This window comes from Amborella trichopoda, chromosome 4 (genome assembly GCF_054954075.1).
Source record: "Amborella trichopoda isolate Santa Cruz 75 chromosome 4, AtrichopodaSantaCruz75HAP2 v2.0, whole genome shotgun sequence".
NCBI classification, from domain to species: Eukaryota; Viridiplantae; Streptophyta; class Magnoliopsida; order Amborellales; family Amborellaceae; genus Amborella; species Amborella trichopoda.
In genome coordinates, this window is record NC_142339.1 from 14,632,203 (window position 1) to 14,657,742 (window position 25,540).

Sequence of the window (25,540 nt, forward strand, 5' to 3'; positions counted from 1 at the left end):
GATTACAATACGATTTATTGGTACTAGGTTCAAAGGTCATGCTTTGTCGTCATGCCATCAAATACAAGTTGATCACACAAGAAAAGGAAAGTAAAAGGCCCTGAAGTAGGGAGACGATGAAAAGGCATTTGAAAGGAAAATTTCTTCCACAAATTTTATGCAAGATCTTTACCAACACTCCATTGATTACGGCGGAAAGATGGTGCAATACAGGATTATATGGAAGCCTTCTATCAGTTATTGGAATGATATTCGAGAGACGGCTAACAAGCTGATTGCAAGATATACCAGTGGGCTACGTGTTGCAATATAAGACGAGTTGTCCCTGCATCAGATTTTTATTTTGGATCAAGCTTATTAACTCGCTTTGAAGACTGAGACCAAGATAACAGATCTGGGCCCAAGTGCTTGTAAATAAGCAACTAGCCACAACAAAGTCCAAAGAGGTATTGAGGTCAAGGTGTAACCAGTCCCATGGTGTGGAAGGGGGTCGATTTAAGGACCAAACCGACCAATGTAGGACTAGTACAACAGTCCCCAAACAACGGTAAATCAGGAACATGGTTCAAGTGTGGTGAGCCGGGACATAGGTCTTATGATTGCCCGAAGCGCCAAGCTGGCATCCACTTGCAAGGGAAATCTACGGAAAGTAATGGGGAGAAAAACGTGCACACCGATGAAGGGAGTGATGCTGATATCGAGGGAGGTAAAGAAAACACATACCCCAATGACAGCAAGCTCTTAGTGATTCAACCTACACTAGCTACACCCAAGGTTGTTCACAAGCCATGGCTGAGCCTAATATTTTTCGCACAAGATGCACATAGCATATGCCAAAACACTAGGGACGTTATGCAGGCACCCAATCTATATTTCAAAGACGTTTGGCTTCATGGTGTTCCAAAAACTGCACGTTTTATAAGCCACTTATGGAGGACAAAACTGTAGTTCAGCAGTGTATACCATCCTCAAATAGATGGTCAATAGAGGGAATTAACAGGAGTTTGGGCAATCTTTTGCGCTGTTTCACAAAGAGAACGACCACAACAGAGGGATTTGTTCTTCTCATGCTCAGTTTGTGTATAACAATGCTAAAAATAGAACCACGAGGAGATCACCTTTTGAAGTAGTTTACGGCAGGAACACAAAAAAGTATGAGATCTGGTAAATTTGCCTGATATGGAGCGAGTTAGCAATTATGCAGAGGCTTAAGAGGAATACATTCCAGACATCCAATAGGAGATGACTACAAGCTTAAGAGGAACACAACGCATTACAAATAGTGATTGCCATAGGCACTGAAAAGAGTTTAATGAGGTGATTTAGTTATGGACTACCTACGAAAGGGGGGATTTCCTCAGAGACAGTACCATAAGCTGAAGATTCGGTGCATTGGACCTTGTCACGTCCTTAAGAGATTGGGAGAGAATGCATACAAACCAGAGTTTTTGGCAGGTTATGATATTTTGCCAATTTTTAACATTGCACATCTATATGATTATCATGGTGGGCACAACAAAGCGATAGAGACTGATGGGTAAGACCAGTTGCCAGAATTCAAGGCCAAGGTGTTTGATTATGTGCTTGACACAAGTATATTACCACAAGGCATGGATCATTTACGCAGTATCTTGTGCACTGGAAAGATAAATCTGCCCTAGATGATCCATGGATTTCATAGATGGAGTTTCAAAGGGTAAATCCTGACAGGTGGACAGAATATATCACCAGAACTCGAGGGCGAGTTCTTCTAACCAACGGGATTGATGCGGTCCTATTGATGACATCTCCAACACATAATTTTTATTTTATTTATTTTTCACTATTCATTAGTACTTCAAAGGTACTGTTCACGCATTTTGGATACTATTCACAGGGGCATTTCTGAAATTTTTTATATTGTTTAAGGATGATATGGAGTTTTTGAGAATTGTTTGGAATTTATTAATTAGTCGGGATAGTTTGGGATTTTATTGTAATTTAGGGTTCAAAAGAGTAGCTATTTAAAACTTTGTTAAGAGATTACAGAGTAGTTTAGCCGATTTTAATACTTTAGAGAGACTTCTTTCCATTGAAGCCTGAAGCCTCTTGAGCTTCATTTTAATTGAATTTATTGAATTTCCAGCCCTATTTTCCCTTTGATCTTGTCTATCCACCCTCTATGCTGCATCATGTATCAGAATGGAAATGCAGCCCCAAATCTCAAAACAAACTCAGTTATAGAATTCAGAAACACATTCAAGTCCCCTATTTATTTTGAGAGAGAAATATATGTTACATGTGAATAACGATTGTAAAACTCAAGGAAAGATAATGGTTAAGAGTAATAATCTACATTATTTATTTAAATCGTTTTGTAGTTGCTACATATAGCCCTTCTATACTTCCTTTATTGTGCCTGAGAGTTGCCCTAAGGGAATTCATCACATTGCCAAGTACTACCAATGGTAAATTACTCACATTATTGATAACTTTATATTGGGCTTACCCACTCTTTATAGGGAAACCATATCATTTCATAATTAACAAAGCATCAAATTTGTGTTGTATTGTAATTGTTCTTGTACACAAAACACGTTTGTAGAGTTTGCACTAAGGATTAAAAAAACGGCGAGTCGACCAGGAATCGGCCCGGTCGACACGAGAATCGGACATCCCGTGCAGATTCCTATGAAATACCGGAAACCAGATGATTCTAGAGTTGAAACGACGATTTTCAGAAAAAATCGACGGCTCGCTATAGTAAATTGGCGAGTCGCTATAGTGAATCTCCCTTGTGACACCATGATTGCCCTGATTTACGCAATAACTTTTATTTTATTTTTATTTTTCAGTTTTTCTATTAAAAAGGTAAATTACATGGCCCCACCATTGCTTACGTCAGCGTGTTCCATACAAGGCCCCACCTACACGTGGCCCTTTTCACATCATCAACTAACATAATTCATTGGGTTACTTCTTTTAAAGGGTCTCTTTATCCCACATCTCTTCGATGTGGGGCAATTCTTATATATACACCTTTATCTTTTACTAACACTTGAGGTTTTAAATTAACATATTTGCCTTTTACATACGCTACAATGATGGTGTGCCCAAGGGTGTTCGCCCAACGGTGTACGCCCAATGGTAGTAATTAAGTTATATGATAAAAAAGAAAAGTTATTAAAACAAATAATTGGGTGCTCACCACCCCTATCTTTCACCAAAACAATTTAAATTTACCTACCCAAATAAAACATAAAAACTCTATTAGGCTATTATCTCACAGGATTATTTCATTATATGATTAATAATTAATTAAGTAGTTAATTGAGATTAAAATTAGTACTAGCTCATAGGATATTAAAAAAACAAAAAATAATACTAATTCTAGTTTATTGAATATTAAAAAATATTAGTTTAGAGGATATTTTAAGAGAGAAAAATAACACTACATCATACCACTTTAGAATTTATTTCTACATTGATAACCAAATCTTTCATTTTATTTATTTTAATTTATTTGCATTATAAATTATGTAATGTACTATTTTTTCTTACAGTTATCAATAATACATTTTAAATTAGATGGTATTATAAGATATTTTGGATTTGCTATTATTTGTATAATAAAATAACTATAAAATGTAAACCAACAATTTCAATTTCAATATATAATATTATAGTTAGTTAGGTTGTAATAATTTTGAATTATAGTTAGTTAAATTGTAATAATTTGGGTTTCTTTTTATCGGATTAGGATTTTCCTTCCAATTCGAGATTTTTGTGGCTATTTTTTCATCGATTTAATCAATTCTTTATTGTAGTCTATGTATGATTATATACTTCATCCATGATACTTCTATGATTTTTCTTTTGTCTGATGTAAATATAATGGTTAACATAAGTTCATACGGGGAAAGAACATCTAAATATTGGCATATTGATGAAAACAATGAAAGTTAATAATGTAATACCCCCATTTCTTATTGGATTCCTAAAAAACAACATTTATAATGAATTTTAATAATTTTTTTGGATTTTCTTTTGAGGCTTAATCCGATCGATTCGGCCGATTCCCCACCCGGATCGCCGATTCACCGATCCAGATGGGTTTTTCGGGTGCTTGATCCCGGGCACCAATCCGTTTTTTAAACCACTGGTTTGCACCATGGGAAGTCATGCATATAATCGTGTACATATGCACAATATTGTCAGGATATAGTTGTAATTGCAAGGTCAGCTTGGATGACAATTAATCTTATCAGTAGTAGAATATCTTATCCAAAATTAATAAGATGCGGTTAGCATACTGGCCACGGAGTCACATGTAGAAATGCAGGCCCCTAAATAATTTATTTTCAAAATAGTATTTGATCCTAATTTTTAGGAAATATATAATCTTTAACATGGAGATTATTAATATGTAAAAATAATTATATTTTAAAAACTAGAAATGATATTTTTTAGGAGAAAATATTTGAACCGTTGATTTTACTTTTTCTTTGAAGGACCATTACTCAAGGGACCTGGTCTTGGTGGACAGTGTAGATCTCCAGCCCGCATAGTAACAGGTGTGAGCTTGGCCACACCAAACAATTATCCAAATTAATATAGTCTACATGATATTTTTTTAGGGAAAATAAACGTATATATCCATTATATTTAGCGTTATTACAGAATTAACTCCAAGTTTCCATTAATACATCTATACCCATCTTTTCAACTTCATAATACCTTTTTTTATAAAAAAAGACGGAGCTGCCCATTTTCGATTTTTCAAAAACTGAGATGTTTAAAGCTTTTGGTTTTTGAAAAACCGAACAGTAATAATTTTCGGACTTTGAAAATACGAATTTATATGTTTTTCGGTTCTTGAAAAACCGATAATAGGGGCCATCTAATTCTGGTTCAAGGGTTTAATGATTCATTTTGTGGATTTTTTCTCTCTAAACTCTGGTTGTTTTAGCTTCTTTCTCTGTGGGTAATGATGTGAGGAAGAGGATTGCCAAGAGAGGGGGTTGAGCAAGAGGGATAAATCTTCTTCTCTTTGGTCCAAGACCAATAATGGTGAAGAGAGAAAGATGGAAGTTATGGCTTTCAGTCTCCTCTGTGCTTTTCTCCTTTGTTGTTCTTCTTCCCCTGGAAGTAATAATGGAAGCAGTGTTGTAGAGAGAGAGAGAGGGAGGATAAGATAAATGACAGAGCTTTGGGATTAGAGGCTCCTTTCCCTAATGTGCTTTTCTTCTCTCATATTCTTCTTCGTCTTTTGTTGTGCAAGTAATAATGGAGGGCAAGAAGTTTGCAATGTGAAGAGAGAGTCGGGGGCGGTTTAAATATGAGAGTTGAGATTGCGAGGGAGAAAGAGACAGAGAGAGAGAAGCCGGGGGTAGGGGGCCATAAATATAGAGTTGAGATTAGAAGCTCTCGCTCACTCGTTTCCCTTATAACTAATTGCTGTGTGGAGGGTTTCAACTAATCGCATGTGAAGAAGAAGGGGTGGGGCTAGCAAGGGCAGAGAAGGAGAGGTGGCGTGGCGGAGACGAAGGGGCACTTGTGTAGGGGGTGGAGCATGTGCTGTCTGCTTTTGGTTCAAGTGTAGAATGGTCCATTTTGTGGATTTTCTCTCTCTAGCCTCGGGTTTTTTTGTACCTTCTTCTCTCTATGGGTAATGATGGGAGGAAGAGGGATTGTCTATGAAGAGAGAGGCTTGAGAGAGGGATAAATCTTCTTCTCTGTGGTCCAAGACCAATAATGTTGAAGAGGGAGAGATAGAAGTTATGGCTTTGAATCTTCCCTGTGCTTTTCTCCTTGGTTCTTCTTCTCTTCCCTTGGAAGTACTAATGGGAGGAGCGCAAAGAGAGAGAGGGAGAGAGGCTAATGTTTTAGCACGAAAATTTCGGTTTTTGAAAAACCGAATGCAATTCCATTTCGGTTTTTGAAAAACCGAAAATGGGCATTTCCGTCTTTTTAAAAAAAAATTGTTAGGATAGTGGTGTAATAACGAAAACTTGGATGTAATCCCGTAATAACAATAAATATAATGGATATATATATGTTTTTTTCCCCTTTTTCTATTTGTTGTCCAATGCATACGATGTATTACAAATATTATTTAATCATCGACCGTTTTCAGTGTTTTTTAGCTATTTTTAGTTGCCTCTGGATAAAAACATGCACTTTTCAGCAATTTACTTTGAAAAAAGCAAAAAGATATTTTAAAAAGATAAAATTGTATGTAAAACCTACCTATAAGTTTATCTCAAATAATTTTATGAGGGACACCGCCAAATAACAGATAATTCATTATCAAAATTGATTTTATCGAAACAGTGAATTAGTGATAATGAATATATTTAAACAAGCCAGTCTAGACATCCGTAGTCATTTAAATATAATCCTTAAAGATTCTAATATTTATTAATAGGAATTTTTTTTTATAGTCCATTAGAAAGAATTATTCTTTCTCATCTAGTTCATAGATTCCTTAGAGCTAGCACAAGGAATCTAGGATAGGCATGCTGCACATCCTGCATAAGATTGGAATTTTCTCTGTTTGCTTTTAGTAGTACAACAAACTTTGCTACATCTTGGCAATGTAGGAGGGTTACAAATGGTGTTGAATCACGAGGCTAGGTAGGTTAACGAAAGATAGAGTTGATGCGGTATAGATTGCAAGATAGAGTAGGCGAATACACAGCCCGAGAAGACAGATAGAGCCCCAATTCCTCTCGTCCTTGGCCTTCAAGAACTAGCTCGATACCAAGGAGTTCTTAATTGATGCTCATAGACCAATAATCATTTCAGTATCAGCAGACACTATTTGTGAATGATGGAACAAAAAGTTAATTCCAATCGACCTAAGCAAAGTGGAAACAAGAAGAACAATTTATTACAATTATATTTGTTTGAGAAATATAAACCTATGGTAGTACGTTCCCCCCAATGTGGATGGAGTATCAATTTGGTGCTATAATATATTCTAATCATTCTAAAAATCTTGTAAAGCAAGGAGATTTCATGGGGCATAAAAAGGGATTTCTTTTGGGCTGGTGTAGCTCCAATTTGCTATTTGCATCTTCAATCACATTTTATTTTCTTGGTAATAAAGGCATCGGACATCATTTTTAATGCAGATTGGGGACTTTTTTTCTGAAGTATCAAATAATATTTCTATGTTCTGGGAGCAAAACCACTTAGCATGTGATAAGAATCCATGTGGACCACTGAGACCCACTTTCAAAAATAGCGCTACCACACCGAATAACCCACAACAATCTGGTACAGTTCACAGTCCAGCACACGTTTTTAGAGACAACCGATTGATGCTCTTGCAAAAAGTAATTTTCCAAGAAGTACATAAGTAAGGATTTTAAATTCTCAAACTTGTTAACCTTCTTTTTGGAATCCAGATTTATCAAGTGGCACTGCATCATGAGCTTTGCTGTCTTGTTCAAGAATTGTCTCATCCATCACCATGACTCATTTGACTTACGGTTGCATTAGCTTTGATGTCTTTAACAATAATTTAGTCTCTCCAGTTTTTCTTTCTTCTTTTGGTGGTAGTTGATATGGTTTTGGGGGGGGGGGGGATGGGGTAGTTGTGCTGGTGCAAAGGTAATTTAGCAGCTTTGGGGGAGCATAAATCATAACCATATTTAGTAGGAAAGCACTCCGACTACATGGGAAAATAAAATCTCTACACATTGCCCAAAGAACCTAATGAATTCCAATAATAAAATTACATCATCAAAGATTTATTTTCCTCACTACATACCTACAAACCCAACAGGAAGAACTATCAGGGAAGCCTATAACTCCAATTACTTTGTGAAATTCCGTGGAACCTTTGTTGCAACAAAATTTAACTGAATGTAACATATAAAATTGTTCTAGATGCATTTGCTTCAGAAACATTCCACAATATAATAACCATCAAAAACAAAAAAATCTTCAATATCGCAAATTACATAGATAATCTCTCTCATGATCTGTAGATGCTTCATTCAAGTCAAGCAACATTCCATGGTTATCCAATGCTTTCATTTGACTTTCAGGGATTCAATACAATAGGGAACTACCAAGAGCAGCTAAATTTGATCATTGAAACTCCATAACTCTAAATTGATATGAATAAATTTCATAAGCAACTATCTTGACTGCACAAACTTTCATTGATATAGAGAACAACCAGATATTTCTACGTTCATGTGCTTCAAAACCCCTCAGAGAAAAAGATATGGATTACTAAAAAAATAGAGAATATTATTCAATATTGTAGTAAGCTAAATTCTTGCAGTAAGCACCTCGTATGAGTATAATGGCAATACAACTAGTAAATATAATGGGCAGGATGGTGAGCACCAAATATTCATCATATATAATCTCACAAGGCAATATTAGTTAAGAGACCTGAGGAAGAAATTCAGAAGAGGATGCAGAAGTTACCCTCGAGAAGTTTTGCACGATTTCTTTTACATCTATCTCCTCATTTGGTAATATCAACTTGACTAGGTTAGCCATTTGCGCATAAAGCACAAGCTTTTTTTCATCAATGTCAGACATATCTTGGTGAAAAACATCATTGGTTAATTGTGCAGTTTCATCCCCAAATAATAAAAAACCACAAAGGATTCAGAGTTTATATCATAAAGCAAATGATACCAAATAAGGATACGAGCCACCAGTTCTTGAACCAAATTGTAGTTATCCGTCACATTACTGGAAATGACCTAATAAAGAATAACTCCACCATTAACGGCAAAACCACCACCTCTGAATAGAAAGTGCACATGAAATACATTGTAAAGATTGATTGCGATAAACCAAACTACAGAACCTCATTTTAAAGCCTTCTACTATGAAAAAAAGAACAAGTATAAGAGGTCAAACCTTCAATATTATCAAAAGCAGAATATAAAGGAAAACTCAAGGTACACGAATAGTTGTGAGAATAAATATGTAATTGGAAAGAAGGATTTTATGATCAGAATAAAGAGCAATTGCTACAATACTAAGTAACTCACCCTATCATTCTGCAGTCTTCTCCTCAAGAGGAGCCTCACCATCAAACGTATAGAAGATGTCAGCATGTTCCGCCTCTCTTCACTGAGGTTCACAAGAGCTAAGCATTCATGTTGATGCGACTTCCATTCTGATCTCTGCAGTCAAAATGCAAACTAATAATAAATGAGTGAATAATATATATAGGCATCCAAAATTTTCACTTATGAAGTGGATCTATGAGCACAATCACAAGGGATAGTGAAATCAATATGAGTCCATGAAAGAGGATAACGTTTTGCTGAATAAAAATCTATTGATTGGCAAGAAGGGAACTCGAATCTGCACCGTAGAAGTGATAATCCATAATGCAAGTTCACAAGGTAAAAGCCTCATTTCCATCAAACAAAATAGCTGATAATGCCATTCTACAAGTTATTCGGCAACTTAAAAGCAAAAATTTTCTTTGCCATTCTACATGTTATTAGGCAACTCAAAAGCAAAATTAAAAGAAAAAAAGGATTCAAGCTTCATAAATATAATTAATAGGGAAAGGAAACATAAAAGACAGATATGGTGGAAATGGGTTGCAAAAAGAAAAAGACTCAAGCTTCATAAATATCATCAATAGGAAAAGGAAACACAAAATGACAGATGTGGTGGAAAATGGTTGCCAACCCCCCACCATCAGGCCCCACCCAAAAAATAAAAAATAATTCAAAATGAGTCAAAAGGGGGGATACATGTTAATGTATCCCTAGTTACAAGTGTTACCCGATTTTTGTGTGTGATCCCGCAAGAATATATAAATGAATCCAAAATCAAGCAAACACAACAAAAATACGAAACAAAACTATTGAATTAGGAAAATAAATGATTACAAATTAGATTTGGGTTTAGAATCTCCCAGATCCAGTTAGGTGGATCCTCTTAGACCATCCAGCTTATATCATGTCGGTCGATACCTCGATGGTTTGGCTCTCTATCTTTGCTAGGATTTTGGCTCAAGTTGATGTATGACTTGCTAGGGTTTGGATGGGGTTGGAATTTCTCTCTTTGCAGTAAAGCTAGGGTTTCTCTCCCTGTGGGAGTTACTCTCTCTAGCTTGCTCTAGTTCTCTATCTCTCTAAGCTTCTCTCTCAAGTTTCCAATCTCCAACCTCCAACCTCCAACCTCCAACCATTCAAATGACCTGAAATGGGTGGATAATCAAAGTTCAAGATGATAGATGAGTAGAAAATCTTTTTGTCCTGTCACTATCCAAAAAGGCAATTTTGTTGGGGTTATTTTGATGAGACTACAAACTATTTACCCTTGGAAAGCTTGGGATCCCATATATCCATCACTTCGGCCCTTATTTTGCCATTTTTTCACTGGTTTGCTACCAATCAGGCTTTGTAAAGATGTAGGCAACCAACTTAGAAGCATTTTGCGATACATCTCATCCCAAAACTCACATTGAGAATTAAGGGTGGTTTAATGGGTGTGAATCATGGATTTTAGCAGCATAATAAAACGTAGCAGCAATTGGGCCTCAAAATCACCAATAACCATTGAAAGGATCATAATCTTTGAAAGGATCATTGCATATCTTATATGGACAGAAAGAGGATGTCTGCACGATCAAGTCTCATATTAAAACTCCTCCCAAAATGGAATAAATTCCCGAAAAGGTGAGTGGAGGTCACCTACCAAGCCTGCAAACTACAAAATTCACAAACACCTAACTTCTCTCTAGATTTTCTCCATGATCCCAAGTAGGAGTCTACAAGATATACACCTGGATGGAAAGCTCTTGCAACAAGGAAAAAAATACTTGAAAACCAGGACATTTCTCCATGGAGTTTGGGAAATAAGGCCCTCAATAAATCACTATTTGGGGCTGTTTTGTAGTATTTTAACCCAACGGTGAATAGTAATTCGAGGTAGCATAGGAAAAGTACGCTACATGCAAGAATCTATAGTAAACAGCACCAAATGATAGCGTATTGACCCAAATTTTAAAGTTGAGAGTTTTGAGCACTTCGATATTATCCTTGAAAGTTTCAGGACTGCCAAGTACCGATTTACAAAGGCTCCTTTGTAATTTTGCACTCTTTTCCGTGCTACGAAGGCCATCCTCCACACTATCAAAATTGTTTCTTTTATATCTCAGTCTCCCCATATCATAATAACCTTATTTTGGGGGATATCTTGGAGGTACACTATATTAGATTTTGGCTCAAATTGGTGCAATTTGCGTCCATCTTCATAGTGCTTGAACCACAACCCTTATTAGTCCTCTGATTGTGGGCTTTACGCTGCAACCGATCCCAAAGCTCACAGCTTTTTATCTGTGAGGTCATCCATCACCAAAACCAATATGTGCCCGTTTGGCGGCCTTCCCAAGACTTTCCGACTTTTATAGCAGTTCCAACTTAAATGTTACCAGCTCACTGACGGAGTGGGTGACCCTGTGCTTTGCGGTTGGTGGGCCATCCTTAATTCAAAACCACCATCTACCCCACCTTTTAGGGGGTTTTCAGGTGAGATGAGGCCCCAATGCCCGTCTCCTAGGTTTCAAGCCTATTTTTGAATACGGAATGCCATATATAGTCCAGTTTCATGTTCCATATCCAATAAAACTAGTTTTAGGTTCTTTGATTCAAAAATACCCCAAAACAACGAGAATTGATGCGCAATTTGGAAAAATTCAAGAGCCGATACAAGAGGGTCCAGACAAAAATATAGAGAGAGGTATATGACAAAACCCAAAAGGACTTGGGAAAAAGAAACTCAACCATCGAATGAAATGGAGCAGAATGTACAATAAAATTTGTATGTTTGGAGACACAATAGTTGGATCCTTAGGTTTTCAATGAGATGAGGAAAGGCTTCGAAAGGCAAGATTCAAGCCCAAGGCAATCAATCAGATGAGTGCTGGCTCAAAAATGAAATGAAACTAGGGACCATTTAGGCATTTCAAGTGAAAGGGATGGGGCAATGGGGTCAACGTCATAAGATATGGCAAGGCAAAGTTCATTTACAAAACTATATTATGGAGTACAAGGTTAAATTGATAGACATGTATGGGCATAGTAGGAAATAATGGGAAAGGTGTTCATATGAACTGAATGAACGTTTGCTTTGGTAGGTGGAACTTGGTAAAACAATGAGACAAAGATTATAGGGCTGACTCAATAGATGACAGTAGGGCAAAGGGAATTCTTTTTCTTTTTTAAGAATTTGGGAGAGGAGGAAGAAGTAACTTCGTTTGTATTGAGTGACAAACTCTGAATTCTCGACCTCCTCCACAAGCCATCTAGGTGGTGCATAACTGACCAAAGATCACGGGACAAAATAATAGGAGCTTATTGGTTGCAAGTCTAGTGGGCTATGTTACATGGATTTTTCTGTTTGGGTGCCATACTCGTGTTGGACAAGTATCAAAACAAATATGGATTCGGATATCTTCTGGATCCTTCTGCATTTTTTTTTTTTAAATGTACTCTTTTATTAAAAACTAAGTACATCATTTTAGAAAGTTGATCGCTTTTTTTTGGTTGAGTAGGACTTTTGTGAACTTTGATAATGTCTACGGAATTCTAAAATAAACTATGGGTTCAGCCAATTAAAGTATAGTTGATTACATCTTGCTAGTTATAAGAAATTGGATATTAGCAAATAATTGTTGAACTAAGTTGTCTCTTCATAATATAGCCGCCAAATCCTCTTTCATGGCATAAGGGATCTGACACCTAGACCCGAGGGCCGTGGCAAACACTCACATGCATACCTGCACCCATACAACATGGTTAAAGGGCCTAAAAATTGGCCAGCTTTTAGTTGACAACACAGTTTTTTATCGCTAAACACGAGTAAGGAACAAAATAAGAAAAACATAGTTTTGGAATTAAGAGGGCACTAAGCTGAAATCTTAAATGAGCTCAAACAGCAATTTAAAGAGGATAAATGGGATGGAAGGGTGTAGATAAGGTGTGGAAGCAAGGCATAGCAAAGACCATAACTAGAAGTAATGGACCTAATAGTGTAGACAACTCGGGGTTTTACCTCTAGTTGGGATGACCTAGAAGCCATGTAATAACAACATGTGCATCACGTGCATTTAGGAAATTGGGAAAACCCAACCCGCCAACATACTAGACAAACAAGAGATGCATACAAGTAATCCATGTTGACATGTGTGTCTCAATATTTTCATTTTCTGGATTTGCAGACACACTGTGTCTGCTACGTGTTATATGAACACTGGAGGCCACATACTAGACGAACAAGACAGTGTGACACATTCATTTTGTAATACACATGCCCGCACTACTGGCATGTGTCTATGATTTGGACACGCTTGCCTTTCATTTGGACGTGTTTTACTTTTCAAGTTAATTTAGTAATTAAAAAGACAAATTAATTTTATATATTTATATATAGACATGTATGCACCGTACAGACTTGTACAGTCACATCGTGCTGGTTGGCAAATTATAGGTAGGTGAGCTGGATCTTCGAATCGGATTCAGATACAAATCCTTGACCGTGTCCTTGCAACATAGCCATAACAATGGAAACAACCTTCTAGAAAAACGAACCATGCTCCTTGGTAATGACATGTAGCTAAAGACAGCACTGAGTTAGCGCAGAATAATGGTTGTCCCTAAAACAAATTTGAATCAGGCATATGATTCCAGTGGCAAAGTCATTGAGAAGATTAAGGATCGATTGCTGATGGTATAGAAATGGAAGCATAAGTGGTTCATGGTGAATTCAAATTAAGAAATGAATATTTGTGAGGAAGGATGTGTATACATTTTTTTTTTTTTTGAATTTGGTTGACTTTGTTGCATAAAAAACGATAGATTACAGTAGATCATGTTGGAGAAAGAAAGGCATCCTACAAGCTGGGTGCTCAGACTACAGGAGGGAGAGAATATATAGAAAACTACTTCTATAAGCGAGACAGTTTGAACATGCAGAAAACTTCCTCTGTGAAAACTGCCAAAGAAAGAGAAATGGGGCCAAAAAGAGGTAGGTAAAGAGGATCCAAGGGGGAAGGGAGAGCCGTTAACTGAGAGATTGGGGTGGAAAATCTGTTGGTAAACTCCCCGATGCTGAAGTGGCCAGCTCCATGGGTAAGTTGACTGTTAGCTTTGAATGTTTTCTTTTTTTGAATAAGGATAATTGTGTATATAAAAAGAATTTACATAAGCTTGTGGTTTCTATAAGGTTGCAACCTTAAACAATCCAATTAAGGCGCACCTCCAAATTTTATGATAACATATAATTTTGGTGTAAAAAATTTTCAGGATTATCTGAAAATTTATTTTTACATCTAATTATAAAATTTTAAACTCCAAAAATGGTTAAAATCAAGTAGATCTATAAATATATGAATATCTTGAAAATGGATGGTCTAGATAATGTGTTGCAAGGCGAACTATTTCTGGGACTCAAAATCTTTTTTCTTTTTCTTTTCATATTCATACATCTCGATGTCGAGATGATCAATTAGAGGATTTTTCAACATTAAAACTACCCTTTCTGATGGATTTTTGAGGTGCATCTGTTATTCTACATTTTGAGGTTGCAACCTTATACAAACTTTTTCCTTTACATAATGCTATATCTAGAGACGGAATCCCACAAGTTGGGTACTCACAATACAGATATTGCCAAAAGGCAAGAGTGAGAGTACAGAAATACTGAGAGAGAGTAACAACAAAAGTGGGTGTCAACCAAGAATAGTAAAAAGGCGAAAAGTGCTATCCTTGTGGTATTCACTTGCAAATAACTGTGACGAGGGAAAACCGGCTGTGGGTGTAAGCCATGCCTTTAGCAGGGCCCACATTCAATGGGCGAGCTGTTGACATCAGAGTTGAGCAGGGCCTGCATTCAAAGGGCGGGCCGTTGAGGTCAGAGTTGTAAAGCCTCTGGAGCATTGGCTGTGGAGAAAGAGGCTGGGCCGGCAGAAGAGCAGGGACCGCTGAGGCATCCAAGAACGTGTTGAGACAGGCACAGATGATGAACATGGATTGAGAGGACAGTTTGTCGAGCTCCCTGGACTTGTCCGTAAACAAGGTAGAGTTCTAACCTTGGAGAGATGGCAGGAAGTACAGGAAGAAGAGACGATGTTTGAAGTGAAGAGAGATAGAAAAGTAGGTATTTGGGAAGAGGAGAAGAAGAGGAGAGAAGGGGAAAGAGGAAAGGCTTTAAGAAGAAGAACGCAGGACTGAAAAAAATAGGGATTTAAAGAGAGAAGGTAGGGGTTAGAGGAATAAGGGGAGGTGATGCGAGAAGGAGATGAGGTTGCAAGGGGGCAAGGGTGCAGCGGTTTTTCCAAGCTCCCCTTTGTCTCTTTTTCTTTTTTTTCTTTTGGGGGGGGGACGATGGCTATACAACGGAAGGAGTAGAGGTTGAGAAGGAGAGAGGGGATAGAGGGAGTAGAGATTGGAAAGAGAGAAGGTGAGCATGGACATACCTTTTTAGAAGCCGAAGATGAGCCCTTCCGAAGATTGTTGTTTTGGAGAGGAAGGGGAAAGAGACCAGAGTAGAAGAACAGATAGGGAGAGAAGTAAGATAGAGGTTTGGGCTATCTGAGCCCTGAGAACGAGAACGTTAAAAGTAAAAAAAAATTCTTTTCTTTTTCTTTTTTTTCCCTATTTTTTCCTTTTTTTTCCTTCTTTCCGGTACAAAGGAGAAAGATTTGAGTAGGGGGAGGAGAGAGCATGAGACGGAGACAGAAAAAAGAGAGAAAGAAAGTGAAGGCAAAGTTGTCAAGTAGAAGGCTGGGCTCCCACACCGTGAGTGGTTCCTTCTTTAGCCAGCCTATCTGCCTCAGCATTGGCTGCTCGGTGGATATTCCTGAAAGTGATCTGGGGAAGGAAGCAGCACAGGAACTCAATATGCTCAATAATCGAAACGAGCCTCCAAGGTGGCTGCTACTGTCTGGTGGCCCTAAGAAGGGTGTTGCTGGAGTGAACTTCCACAAGGACTCCTTGAGAGCTGATACCCATCTGGGCCACCCACTTAAGGCCCTCAAACAGAGTCGTGGCCTCTGCAAAAGTGGAGTCATGTACCCAATATACTCCGAGAAGGTGAAGATATAAGTTGCGGAATCTAAAAGTGTGCCACCAATGCCCGAAGGTCCTGGATTACCTAAAAGAGACCCATCAGTATTCAATTTTAGGAAACCCAGACGGGGGAGTGGTGTTGTCTCCAGTAAGGTCTAGTGAATGGGTTAAAAGATTCAGAAGGCAAGCCCAATTATTAAGAAAGTGATGGATAGGAATTGTGGTGAAAATAGGGATACTTTTGGCCCAAAGAAAAATAAGAGAAAAGATAAACTCAAAGGCTGATTTCAGTGTTTTTCAAGGTTCCTCTGAAGGTTCGAGAATTTCTCTCTAGCCAAATACTCCATATTAGAGCCACTACTGAGAGGTGCCAAAGTTTTTTCCCATTTTTAGAGAAAGGGGGGGAGAAGAAGGACTCAAAGAGACTGTTCAGATTATGAGGTGTAGCCCACTTCAAACCGAACAGTTGAAGGAGGGAGGACCACAGAGTGAGAGAAACATGGATAAAGAGGTGGGGAATAGAATCCTCTTCCTAGAAGTAGAGTACGCACCGGTTAGGGGGAGAGAAACCTCTTCTCTGTAGTTGATCTAGCGTAAGGATTTTGCCTTGTAGGAGAACCCACACAAAAGCCTGGACTTTGTGAGGGATAGGGATGCCCAGGAGGAATTGAGGAGGGGTTTAAGGTTATGATCAGGAAGGAGGGAGGAGTAGAAGGAAGAGATGGAAAAAGTTCCCGAGGGGACAGGGGACCCTATTAAGGCGTCTTGATGGGCAAGTGTAGAAAATGGGGTCTAAAAGTTGGACCAGACTTAACAGGGAAGATGATTCCTGATCTGCAAGATTTCTTCTAAAAGTAGGTGTCCAAACCCAGTTGGAACCATTGAACTCTACATAATCCGCTATCAAGGCTTTAGGGTCTCTCGCCACTAGGAAGAGAGTAAGGAAAACCAAAGAGGGGGGAATTTCCAATCCAAAGGTCAAATCAGATGAGAATTTGAGAACCATTTCCAAACCCATATCTAGTCCAAAGTAAGAAAGCATTTTTGGTCGAAGAGATGCTTTTCCACGCTCCAAAAGATCTATGGGGTGGGGGATCTAGGGAGCCAATCCCCACCACTGGGACCATATTTCACCTAAATAACCTGTTTCCAAAGGAGGGGGTGCGGGGATGAAAACTTCCAGCACCATTTGTCGAGGAGAGAAAAATTCATGGTTCTAAGATTTTTTATTCCAGTACCCCCAAATTCTTTTGGGGAGCAAACAATATCCCAGGCTACAAGATAAAAATTTTTTATCCCTCCACACCAGACCATACAAAGTCTCGCATAAGTTTCTCTAAGCACTGAATGACTAAGATGGGGATCTGAAAGAGAGACATGTATTAAATTGGGATGCTAGCAAGGGTTGCTAGGATGAGGGTGATTCTACCCCAAAAGATAGGAACCTACCCTTCCAAGAGGCAAACTTCCAAGTGAATCTTTCTATAAGGTTATCCCAAAGATGTTTTCTAGGTTTACCTAAGCAATCAGGCAGTCCTAGGTATGAGGATGGTAGAGGTTTCGTGGCACAGCCCAAGCGTTGTGCTAAGTTGCGAAGCTCAGCATCACCTACACAGACTTCAAGCGTTTTTGTCTTTTTTAAATTCACTTTCATCCTAGTGAGAAGTTCAAAAGTACGCAGGAAGCGCCAAAGGCAATCAAATTGGGTTGGTTTCCTTCGCAGAAGATAAGGATATCATCTGCCTAGAGAATGTGAGAAATTACTGGACCAGACGAAGAACTACAAAACCCAAGAGGCGGCTCTATCATATAACTAAAATTGCTTGGGTAAAGAGCTCTCCTATGAGGGTGAAAAGGAAGGGTGAGAGAGGATCCCCCTGCCTGAGGCCTCTTTGGGCCTGGAAGAATCCATTCGGGGATCCATTAATGAGTGAGTATAGAGAAAGATAGGTTAGAAATACCAGCTTGAATCCACCTTCTCCAAAGAGTTCCAAAATCCCTTCAAACTTGGATCAAGTCTAGTAGGTCCCAATTGACCCTATCAAAGGCCTTTTCCCAGTCAAGTTTAATAATAAGGCCTTTCTGGCGAGACAAGGATCTGAAACAAATAGCCTCATGGGGAGTAAGGGCAGCATCTAGAATTTGACAGTTGTTAGCTTTGAACTTTCATTCACATCTATGAAAAAACATACATAAAGTGGTAGGGTAGCTCTAAAAAGACGACAAGAAAGGACAAATACCATTGGTAATAGAAACAAGAGGTTCGTGCATCAAAGACGAAAAACTCCAGGGATTGTACTGCAATTAATTTATTACATCACAAAATAAGGTGGAGGATATAAAAGTAACAAAAAGGAGTATAATTATTTCAAAAACACTACCTAGCGATCAATGACGACAAATGCTTGTCTGCTTAAAATATTGATGTTAACGTGATACGACACCCATATTGATACCAAGTAGTCCTAGGATACTTGTAAATGAACAATGACACGATAATACAAAATATGGATACTTGTAAACAAAAAATGGTACAGCTATAGAACACATCACATGAGTGAAATATAGAATTATGCCTATATGTGTGATTTCTTAATGTGTCATTAGAGAATTGAACCATGATGAGAAAGTGCACATTATCTTGATATAGTAAACCAAATGGATGTCATGAAGACCATAATAAAGCGTGTTAGGAAAGGGAACTCTCAAAAAAAAGATGCAGAAGGAAAAGGAATTAAATCTGTCACCTTTAATGCTATGGGAAGAAAGGTGTTCTGAGTATGCTTAAGAACCTTGCGTCAATTGTAAATTGCAGTAAAAACCTTATGTCTATCGACTGTCAACCAAATCAACTATTTTCATGGATGATTAGAGTATTTTAAGGTCCATGCAGACCAGAATTCAAAGAGAGGAATACATGAGAGATGGTGCTGGGCCTGATCAGGAGGGTGCTCAGTTCTTGGATGACAATAATTTTGCCATGAGTGCGTCTGTACTTTGTAACTTTGTTTCCGTGGCATTGGATGTTGTATGTCTATTTTCAATCCTTCATAGTGCAAATCTACAAGGTGAATTTAATTTCTAGAAAAATAAAAATGGATAATGACCTCATATAATTGTTGAAACTTGCTAAACTTGACTTGTGATTTTTCACTCGAAATTTCCAAGCCACAAGAAGAAGTAGAAGCATTGCTGAGTTTCGCAAAACAATATGGGAGACATAATTGATAGGGCAAACAGGAGAGGCTAGTGCCTTCCCTTAAGTCCGTTTTGGTAAATTGCACATGTTCCATTTGGGGGATATGGAGAAAAGGGGCTCTACCTCGCACTTATGCCTTTCTGCAGTTATTTTACAGGAACAAGATCTCCTCTATTGTTTTTAGTACAGCAGTTTGCTAATCTCTTAGATATCTCATGCAATGAAAGAAAAGAAAAAGTAGACCATTTGATGGTATCACGCAATTTTATCCAGCTAAAAGTAGGTTCACATGGCCTCTTTCTGGTGTGTCTAAAAACTTGGATAGCCTAGATTAATCAAAATGATAACAGCGGATATCGTAGTAGAGAATTGAGATGGTTGCTGCAAGACTCATCTAACCAGTTTCCTGAGGCCTCTTCTGCAAAATCACGGAACACGATTAACTAAAACCGATGAGGCTGCAAAAGACATCAGGGCTTTGCAAATCTTGGGGTCACCAAGACAAATTAGGAAAAGTTACCCTCAAATGCTATGCCAGGCCTTTAGGAATTGAATGCTACTGGAGTAAGAACAACTGTACTCTAAAGCCTAAGGATTCATTTGTCCCATGATTATTGAAGGCAGTTTCCTAAATGTCATCTACTAGCCAAGATTAGGGCAAAGTACCACAGAAGTTGGGTGTGTTTGTTGCAGAGCTAAAGGAACTATTGTCATGTTTTCATGGCAAAGATAAAAAAGAGCTATTGTCGAATTCTCTTTGCAAAGATAAAGGACCTACAGCCTATCCTTGTTAGTCATGTTCCTAGGGAAGAATATGAAGTTGCTGATATGTTAGAAAAAATAGACATAATTAGGCATAGCATGTTGTTAGGGGAATTTCGACCACCTTACATGCTTCATCAAATACAATTGTCATTTTATTTTTGTTTCACACTAGTAGTACTCTATAATTTAGATAAACACATGTGAGTTCACCATCATCATCATCTAAGCCTTATCCCAACTATTTGGGGTTGGCTACATGAATCTTGTTCCACCATTCTGTTTAAAGGTTTAGTATTCATGACAAGATTTGACAAAGTTTTACTCTGGCTGCCCCTCCTCCTTTACCTAGGCTTGAGCCACCCTTTTCATAATTTTCAGACTAGTTTTTTTATCTTTGAGTGGTAACTGAGTTCATCGACTAAATTTTTCCAAGGCCAAGCATTGTACGGTAAAATACAAAATAATAAAAGCTGACCTAGCCACTCCAATCTAGTACAATATAATATAACATAATTCACAGACATAACTTTGCATGTTACTTGATTAGGGTGCATGGATGCACCTACATTATGTGCCAAAAAAGATGCAAGGAAAGCAAATGTATCGGCATAAAGCATTTAAAGACAGTCAAACACATGAATTTAGCTTCTTCTTTTTTCTTCTTTTTTTTATACAAAAAAATTGAGAAACATTGTCGACCAATACCAACTTGACAATTTAGTATTCTGACATCATCAAAGTGCTATACTAAAACCAGTTACCACTCAAAGATAAAAACTACTTAGGCAAACAGGATGCATAAAGGCAAAGAGAAAACATTTTATTTTGGTCATTTACAAGGTTTGTGAGAATAGGGATGATACAGGTATCTACCTGACATGCACCCCCACAGTACCATGTCATCCTACATGACGAGCATCTTTTGAGGTTCAAACCAGAAGTAAAACAACCATCACATCTGTTACTCAGCGAGCCTTTATCTAACACAGAGGCATATGGCTCCTGAGAAAATATCACCTCTCCTGTAAGCAAATCAGTCTTATAAGATTCACTTGGATCCATGAATAGTATAGGAGACAGACAAGAAAACTATGAAAATTACCAACCCCACCTCAGCCCCACAAAGGTGATAGGCATGAAAGCCTGAAACACCAGCACACAACACACAAACATTAAGTTTCATAAAGAGTTTCCTTCACATTTTAGGAGTACCAAAATTTCTTAAACTTTGATTCATACACTGCCCCATTAAAGATACACAACACATAAAGCGAGACTTTAGGAAGCAATTGAATTTAGAAAATAGTAAAGATTTCCCTTTTTAACAGATGTGGTATTTCAGAACGCAGAATTCATATTCTTTGTCTACCACTCAGGCTTGTTAGTCTAGCAATCTTTAATCATCATCATCATCATCAGAGCCTTATCCGAACTATTTGGGGTTGGCTACAAGAAGTCTAACAAACTTTATAATTTCAATGATTATATTAAAAGTTCAGGACTTCGTCTTGGGCATCATCAGTTAGTTGATGATTGCAACACTATGTCCCACGTTCAATTCCTGCTGCTGAACTACCCTCCCAACATCCCCCACCCCCAAAACAAAAAACAGAATGTTGAGTGTTACAATCTTCACATTATTCTTTTAGTTTTTGGATAACTGAAATGACATTTTTCTAAAAAAAAAATAGTGATTCTTATAAGAGTTTTGAGACAAGAAAATAAGATTTCCCTTTGTCCTTTTCAACTTTTAAGAAAGTCTCCTTGAAAATTCCTTATTCAAAGGATTCAGACAACAGTGCAGTAAAGAGAAATTATTAATATGAAATCCCCCAACCAAGCAACATACTTTTCTTAGGTATTGAGCTTGGGCTTGATTAATTACAATTGCAACACTACGTCCCTAGTTACGTCCCTAGTTCGACTCCTACCACAGAACTATGCAGAAGAAAAAGAAGCCATCATACTAGTTTGGACAAAGGACTTGTAAATAGAATATAACAACAACACAACAGTACAGTTCTCCAATATGTTTTTTTAGAAATTTAAATTTCTCCACAACATTTTCACACATATATCAAAATGCATAAACACACTATAGCATGCCATGAAATTCCAATATTTCATCATCACATCAAACAATATCTTCTTTCCCATCTTAACTCATAAAGAAATTGTTTTACCAAGTCGAAAAATAAGAATAATAACACACTATCGCCATTCCCAAAATAATTCTTCCATACAAGAACCCCACATGGTCCTTCAATGCTCCAAAAAATACAAGTTCCAAATGCATCATAAGGAATTCCTTTCAAGTCAAAATTCACCAAATGAGAGAACCAAGTAGCCAAAAATAAATAAAATGTAAACTAATATAACCTTGCTCATATGGGATATAAGTGAAGATTAATATGTCAATGAACTTCAATACTCCAACATTCAAGCAATATATTTTGTCTCACCTTAACCTATAGAGAGATATTACATTTTTCTACCAAGTCAGGATAACAATATCAACATTCTAAAATTTGAAAGGACACAGAAATTGCAGTTTGCAAACAAGAACCCACTATTTTTTCTATATATAGTAACAAGTACCCCCCATTGTTCTTCCATATTTCATTCCAAATGAATCAAAAGGAGCCATTTTCATAATAAAAATGACCAAAAAAGAAAACCCAATTAACTAAAATCCATATTAAATAGGAATAACATAAAGACATGGATGAACCCCAAAAAAATTGCTCTCACAGAAACAAAAAAGAAGAGAATGTCAAGTAAAGGATAAATTACCAGGTGAAAAGTCCCTCCCAACGAAGAGGCATCTCCCTTTCTCTGAAATTGAGGACACGCTCAGTCCCTGCTTCAAAAGATAGCTCTGCAACTCCCCCATTGGATCTCCCGCTTCCTCTACTAAAACTTTCGCCACACAACATAAAAAAGCGGAAAGGTACACCATACGTGCACCAATTATGTTTTGTATGGTAGGCACATGGTACACCATAGGAGCATTCAACCGTTCATTTCATGATCGAAGGGGCATGATGAATCTGAACTGTCCTTTGCTGCTTAGTGTAGTATGTTGTTCCATACACCAATGGGGGGTGAGATTACATTCCAAATACGCGTAGTATATTGCTTACAATACACAAACTGATCATCCACAGTCCATATGGTCACAAATGCTGGAGATGAACAACTTTTTGCAGATTTGATTCAGTAATTCTAGCCTATCATGACCTTCCGTTGATAAAAAGGACGGCAGATCAGACCATGCATCATACAGTATTCAGATATGTATAGTACATATTCCCATGGTATTACAATACTACATGTAGCAGCGATAGTACATGTAGTCTCAGCAGTAGGTGCTTAATAGTCGGTTAAGATGATTGTGCCTTTGCTCAAGTCAATTTTTGGCCAAGATGAATCGTTAATCATGGTTCTTCACAACCGGGGCTTTTTAGGGGTGGCAATGGGCTTGGAGACCTGGCCCGACGCTGCCTTAAAAAATGAGGCCTAGGCTACAAACTGTAGTCCGAGGTCCCGGGCTAGTGTTGGCCCAATTCAACCTTACCTTCTTATTTTCTTTTTTTTTTTCTTTTTCTTTTTTTTTCTTTTTTGACAAGAGCACATTTACTTCATTAATAATTAAAAAGTATTAATATCAAAGAAAAAATCTTTTGGAAATCAACAACTCATCCATTTGCACTCCGTTGTTTTGCAAGTTTGTCCGCTGTCTCATTAGCCTCCCTGCATATATGCTGGAAAGAGGCCATCAATTGGTTGGTAATATCCATGACTTCCTTCCATGCACTTCTTAATTTCTACGGCGATCGAATGTCCTTCATTTACCAATTGATAATATTCATATAATCCCTTTCAACAATGCATGGGCAGGTCCTAAATCGTCGAAGAATAATACACACACCTTAAAGCATAGCCTCCATCTCTGCACCAGTTGCAGTTGTCATCCCACAAGGACCACCATAACTTCCCTATTTAAATTCCTAATCACCCCACCTTAATCAATTGCCCAAGAACTCCCATCAAAGTTCAACTTGATAGTACCATTCATGAGCGGACACCATATATATCTTAGTCGAACTTAATCATCCTTTGGCCCATTAAATTTTCAGGATTTACCGAAACATCAACCTTAGATATCCCAAAACCTTCCTTAATGATAGAAAACCAACTCCAAATATTGTGAATAATCCTTGGCTTCACCGTACCCAACTCTGCCATTCTGCTTTCGAAAACTCTATTATTTATTTCCTTCCATATCTCCCATAAACCTGCAGCCTTAGAAATCTGCCAAATCATTTTCCAGCTCTAAATAAATTTATATAGCCCCATTGATCCAAAATCTCAACAAGAGATCCAAGAAAAACCATTGACACCCCCCGTATTAGAAATATCCAACACCATATATTATAAGAAAGAGAAATGATCATATAGGACCCTCTCCTATCTAAGTGTGTAGGACCCTAAAGGATCACCATTAAATTTGCCATGGATCTCTAAAAATGTCGAATCCCATCCCATGTAATAAATTTTTTAAAGATCCGTACCAAATTTAATGGTGATCCTTTAGAGTTCTACACAAACAAGTAGGAGAAAGTCCTATAGGATCATTACTCTATAAAAGCAGGAACAACGTAAGAAAAACTGGTCACCATGCATCCTCACCCTTTTCACGAGATTGTCCACGAACAAAGTCATACCTTGAAATAAAATCCACAAGAAACTATGAACTTTAAACGATAAAGGCTATTCCCAGACTTTTATCATGGATACATAATTCCACCACAACCCGTTATAAAATAAAGATCATATGTTGACCAAACTCTAAATTGCATTGTGGGCTTCCCACACCATATCATCATTCATTGATTGTGAAACACGGATGCCTTCAAGAAGATTCATTAGCTCTGCACACTGCTGAATCAAAATATTCGGCAATCGATTGCGAGAGAACTAAAATTTCCACTATATTCCTCCCCTATAGTCTTTTGCCTTTATCTACCACTTTAGCTTCTTTACAACCTGATATAATGTAATACCACTTTTGTAAATGGGTATTTTAGGTAATTAATTAATGGTGATATAAGTCTTTTTGATAAAAAATATTTAGTAATTATAATGAAGAATGACATCATCCACATAAAACATGATATCACCTATATATAATATTAGTTACCACTAGTTTCTTACAGAAAAATATATTTTATCCCTCCTAATGATAAAAAATGCCATTGCTTAAATTTTTATTATTACAAAGCAAAAACGATACATGTCAAAAAATATTAAGTACATTAAAAAAATACTCAATGTGGAAACTACCCTAGCATAGCCCTTATTAAAAATATTAAGCCTTATTAGTTAGTATTTTAAAATTAGAAAATATTTTGATAGGGTTGCAACCCCATCAAAACAAGCAAAAGTCTCACCTCAATAATCTTGGCCTTAATCATGATTGGTTGTGAAAAACATTAGGATATAAAGCTCTAAAAATAGTGTATACTAT

The 25,540-nt window shown here is 37.5% G+C and overlaps 1 protein-coding gene across 20 annotated transcripts in view; it reads right to left on the bottom strand.

Moving 5' to 3' along the window:
- LOC18423240 (histone-lysine N-methyltransferase ASHR1) overlaps positions 1-22,942 on the bottom strand; it is a 31,836-nt gene extending 8,894 nt beyond the window's left edge. For 13 of the 20 annotated variants that reach the window (XR_016053239.1, XR_016053238.1, XR_016053241.1 and 10 more), the window contains exons 1-5: positions 22,804-22,942; positions 20,884-21,032; positions 9,006-9,140; positions 8,657-8,711; positions 8,428-8,546 (exon numbers count right to left, since the gene is read on the bottom strand). Coding sequence is in view for 9 of the 20 variants with exons in the window: in XM_088863732.1 (XP_088719858.1) it covers positions 8,428-8,546; positions 8,657-8,711; positions 9,006-9,140; positions 20,884-21,032; positions 22,804-22,903 (558 nt within the window). In the remaining 11 variants the exon portion in view is untranslated. Of the gene's footprint in view, positions 1-8,427; positions 8,547-8,656; positions 8,712-9,005; positions 9,141-20,883; positions 21,033-21,121; positions 21,154-22,803 lie in introns of all 20 variants that reach the window. The other 7 variants (XR_016053249.1, XR_016053248.1, XM_088863736.1 and 4 more) reach the window with 2 other exon arrangements.
- Positions 22,943-25,540: the final 2,598 nt, after the last annotated feature.